This window comes from Eulemur rufifrons, chromosome 2 (genome assembly GCF_041146395.1).
Source record: "Eulemur rufifrons isolate Redbay chromosome 2, OSU_ERuf_1, whole genome shotgun sequence".
In the NCBI taxonomy this organism is placed as follows: Eukaryota; Metazoa; Chordata; class Mammalia; order Primates; family Lemuridae; genus Eulemur; species Eulemur rufifrons.
Genome location: NC_090984.1, coordinates 10,341,610 through 10,346,897, shown reverse-complemented (window position 1 = coordinate 10,346,897; position 5,288 = coordinate 10,341,610). Strand labels below are relative to the sequence as shown.

At 39.0% G+C, this 5,288-nt stretch overlaps 1 protein-coding gene across 1 annotated transcript; it reads right to left on the bottom strand.

Moving 5' to 3' along the window:
- Positions 1-4,246: 4,246 nt before the first annotated feature.
- On the bottom strand, positions 4,247-5,288 carry OR7C2 (olfactory receptor family 7 subfamily C member 2). Its single transcript, XM_069491213.1, is given in 2 exon segments — positions 4,247-4,681; positions 4,683-5,288. Coding segments are annotated over 2 exon segments (1,041 nt in total).

Genomic DNA, 5,288 nt, shown 5'->3' with positions numbered 1-5,288 from the left:
TCCCTGGCTTGTGGCAGCGTCACTGCAGTCTCTGCCTCTATCTTCACACGCCTTCTTTTCCTCTTTATCCTTCTCCTCTTCTGTGTCCTCACTTGTCATTGGATTTAGGGCTCAGCCAGGTAATTCATAATGACTTCATTACTCCTTAGAGCCTCTAGAAAGGAACACAGGCCTGCAGACACCTTGATTTCATCCGAGTGACAGCCATTTTGGGCTTCTGACCTCCAGAACTGTCAGGTAATACATACATTTGTGTTCTTTGAAGCCACTAAGTTTGTTATAATAGGTTACAGCAGCAATAGGGAACTAAGACACAGGATACCCCTATGTTGATGTTTTAAACTGAGTATATCGCCACCGTGAGCAAATTGATGCTCTATTATTAAGGAAAAAGCTGAGAATAAATATTGGAAAGGCAACCAGCCACGTTTTCCACAAAGAATAATTGGGCAAGATAAGTTTCTTAAAAGAGGAGTAAAAAGGAAAGATTTGGCTTCCTTTTTATTACAATATATAAGAAGCTTATATTTATCAAAGCATTGTGAACTCGAGTCTAAATAAATATAGCCATACATCACTTAACAACAGCGGTACGCTCTGAGAAATATGGCATTAGGCAATTTTGTGGTTGTGCAGACATCCCAGAGAGCATTTACACAGACCTAGATGGTGCAGCCTGCTACACACCTAGGCTGTGTGCTACGGCCTCTCGCTCCTGGGCTACAAACCTGTACAGCGTGTTACTGTAGCCAGTTGTAACACAATGGTATGTATTTGTGTATCTAAACGTAGAAAAGTTGCAGTAAAAATATGGTATAAAAGATTTAAAAATGGTACCTCTGTTAGGGCAGTTACCAGGAGACGAGCTTGCAGGACTAAGAGTTGCTCTGGGTGGGTCAGGAGTGAGCGGTGAGTGAACGTGGAGGCCGAGGACACTACTGTGCCCTGTCATAGACTTTATGGACTCTGTGCACTTAGGCAACACTAAATTTATTAAAAAAAAGTTTTTCTTTCTTTGATAATAAATGAACCTCAGCTTGTTGTAAATTTATAAACTTTTCAATTTTTTAAAACTTTTTGACTATAATAACAACATAAAACACAACCCCATTGTACAGTGGTACAAAAATATTTTTTCTTTATATCCTTATTCTATATGCTTTTTTTATTTTTAAAATTTAAAAACAAATTTTCCTTTTAAACTTTTTGTTGTTAAAAACTAAGAAGCAAACACACCCATCAGCCTGGGCCTACATGGGGTCAGGATTGTCACTATCTCCGTCTTCCACCTCCACGTCCTGTCCCACTGCGAGGTCTTCAGGGCAACAGCGCCCACGGAGCTGCCATCTCCTCTGATAACAACGGCTTCTTCTGGAAGAGCTCCTGGAGGACCTGCCTGAGGCTGTTTTACAGCCAGCTTTTTTTTTAATAAGTAGAAGGAGTACACTTTTAAATAATAGTAAAAGGTATATTATAGTAAATACATAAACCAGTAGCACAGTTGTTTATTATCAAGTCTTATGTATTATACCTAATTGCATGTCTATCTTTTTAGAGAGGTTTGTTTACAGCAGTATCACCACAAACACGTACTGCATTGTGCTACCACATACGACAGCTATGACATCACTAGGTGATAGGAATTTTTCAGTTCCACTATAATCTTATGTGACCACGATTGTATATGCGATCTGTCCTTGACCAAAATGTTATTATTATGTGGCGCATAACTGTATATCCATGCAGCAGAATCATAAAAAAATTCAGTAAAATAAGAAGCTACTGTATTATAAAAGTGGCTTCAAATTTCATGAGGAAAGAAAGGATTTTGAAAGAAATAGTGCTTGTATAATTAGTTATGAATGAGAAGCAAAATCAAGTTAAATTCCTATCTTAATGCTAATCACTATAATAAAATGAAGTTGAAGGAAAGATCTGAAATAGCAGTAAACTTCTAGAATAAAGTAGAGATTCACCCTCTGAGTGTAAACTCAGAAGAAAAGAAAGGAATAGAACTGAGAACATAATTGATGGATTCGAGCACATTAAACACCTGTAGGTCAAACAATAAAGATAATAAAAGGCAAATGGAAAGCTATGGAAAATATTTGGAATGTCTTGGAAACTACACAGCATAGCAATGTAGACATATAAAAAATTCTTTTAATCCAATTGAAATAAAAAATCTAAGATGATAAATGATCAAAGGAGGTGAATTGAAAATTTAGAAAAAATAAGTACAAGTAAATCATTATACAACGTAGATGTATATTATGTCATCACTTTGGACATCTTGAATACATTCATTTTTTAATTTGTAAATTATACTCCAGTAAAGCTGAAAAAAAGCATTAATACAAAAACATGAAAATGTGCTCATTTTCATGAACAGTCAAAGGAAGTCAAATTAAAATATTAAAGGAAACTTAATAAATCTTACTCTATGGTTGGATTTATTTTTAAGTCTTCAGTCCCCAGACACAGAGCATTTCTTGGTGGGGCAGAAGAATTGTAGAATTAGGAATTTATGTCTGAGAACTCCTATTTCCTCTGAGGTGTAGTGACTACTGTTATAAGGTTTGATCATGTCTAAGAGAGTGGCCCGATGTACGCGGCTCTGGCTTTGAGCCCTGCCACCAGCACGTTCGTCACCTGGAGCTACTTTCCCAGTTGCCGTGAGACCTCACTTCTGTATTGTAAATACAGGAAAACAATACTGTTCACTAAAAGAGTTACTGGAAACATTAGATGAGATAATGTGTATGAAATGCTTCAACAGTGCTGGCATATACAGAGTGCTGTTTTAATATCAATAGCAATAACTTTGAATTTATTTCTAGCTCATTTTAATTAAATTAATAAATTTGTATCATTCTGGTCCAGATTCTATTATATATTTTTTAAAGTTTTTAAATTTTTAAAAAGTTATTATGGGTGCATAATAGTTGTATATCTTTATAGGGTACCGGTGATGTTTTGATATGGGAATACAATATGAATTAGTCAAATTAGGATAATTAGGGTATTCATCACCTCAGGCATTTATCATTTCTTTGTGTTAGGAACATTCCAATTCCATTCTTTTAGCTATTTTTTCAATATTTAACCATCCACACATCTATTTTTCACTCCCTTCGACAAATATTCACTGAGCAGAGACTCCTTACCGAGAGCTATACTGGGCATTGTGGTCACAAAAATGAATAAGCTATGGCTCTGACATTCAAGAAATTCAAATTGTGGTAGGGTAGAAAAATTTAATAAAGTTGGTGTGACTAAAAGAAAAGTGAATCACATTTAAAAAAAGAGAGAGAGAGAAATCTTCTGAGTTAATTTTATTCACATAACCTCAAGAAACATTTCTGTCAATGAGTTTCCAGGGCAACATTTCCAACATAGGTACACATCCCATTGCTTCTGAGGATATATATTAAACATGTAAGATTTGATTTATTTTAAAAAATCCATAATGTACCCATAATAATTAAAAATGAAAACATTTTTTAAAAAGAGCATTAAAAAATCCAGATCATTACTGAAGATAACTGAGAAAATACCAGTTTGTATTCATACAAAGTTGAAATTACAGGTTAGAAAGTGAAAAGGGAGACCTATTAATAATGTATAGCTTTATTAATAGTAGCGAGGGCAGGCAAACCCCAAAGGAAGGTCACAGGAAAGAACTGAAAGACGTCTGCACCCGAATGTTTACAGCAGCACAATTCACAATTGCAAACATGTGGGAACAACCCAAGTGCCCATCAGTGCATGAGTGGATTAATCAAATGTGGCATATGTGTACCATGGAGTTCTACTCAGCCATAAAAAATGTTGAACTAATACCTCTTTTATTAACTTGGGTGGAACTGGACCCCATTGTTGTGAGTGAAGTATCACAAGAATGGAAAAATAAGCACGAGATGTACTCGCTGTTAAATTGGAACCAATCAATCAACACTTATGTGCACAGATGGAAATAACATTCATTGGAAATAAAACGGGGTTGGGGGAAGGGGATGAGTAAATCCACACCTAACAGATACAATGCACACTATCTGGGGGATGGGCACACTTTGACTTAAATGGTACAAAGGCAATTTATGTAACCAAAATGCTTGTATCCCCATAATATTCTGGGGGCAAAAAAGCAGAGACACCCCCCCCAAAAATACACATAAAAACAGAAGTAGTCAAAATATTAGCTGAAGGGGGCCAGGTTTTCTGGTTCTTAGTATTGTGCACATTGCTACTCATGAGAGGCCTTGGGTAATTCACTGAGAGGCGTTGCCTTGCCAAGGAGTCTCCCCAAGGCCCCCTTCATGTCTCTGTTCTTCAGGCTGTAGATGAAGGGGTTCAGCATGGGGGTGACCATGGTGTACATCACCGAGGCCATCAAACTTGTCCGAGAGGATGGTGTGGCTGCAGAGCTGAGGTAGACCCCAAGCCCCGTGCCATAGAACAAGGAAACCACAGAGAGGTGAGACCCACAGGTGGAAAAGGCTTTGTTCTTGCCCCTGGCTGATGAAATCCTCAGGACAGAGGAGAAAATCTGAGAATAAGAGAAGAAGATCCCAGAGAGAGGACAAACAACTAGGACGATGGTGACAAAATACACCACTATGTTATTAACGAGGGTGTCAGAACAGGCAAGCTTCAGGACTTTGGGAAGATCACAAAAAAAAGTGTGGGATTTCCACGTTTGCGCAGAAGGACAGCTTCAAAACAGGCAAGGTCTCCAGCAGGGAGCCCACGACACTGACGCACCAGGACGCCTGAGCCAGCAGCCCACAGAGCCGGGGGGTCATGGTGCCCGTGTAGTGCAGGGGGTGACAGATGGCCACAAACCGGTCATAGGCCATCACAGTCAGGAGCAAATTGTCCAGGCATCCAAACACAATGAAAAAAAATATCTGGCCAAGACAGCCTTCGTACGTTATGACTTTGCTCCGTGTCTGCATGTTCACCAGCATCTATGGGACAGTGGTCGAGACCAAGCAGATGTCTACAAAGGACAGGTTGGAGAGGAAGCAGTACATGGGGCTGTGCAGGTGGGAGTCTGAGATTGTGGCCAGGATGATGAGCAGGTTCCCAAGCACAGTGATCAGGTGCATGGACAGGAACAGCCCAAAGAGGAGGGGCTGCAAGTCAGAGTCCTCTATGAATCCCAGAAGGAGGAGGTTTCCAACTCTTGTCTGGTTTCTTTTTTCCGTGGGGCTGCTGGGTTTGTCCAGAAGAGAGAGAGAGAGAGAGAGAGAGTAAGCAACACAAAATTCACTCCAAATAGGCAT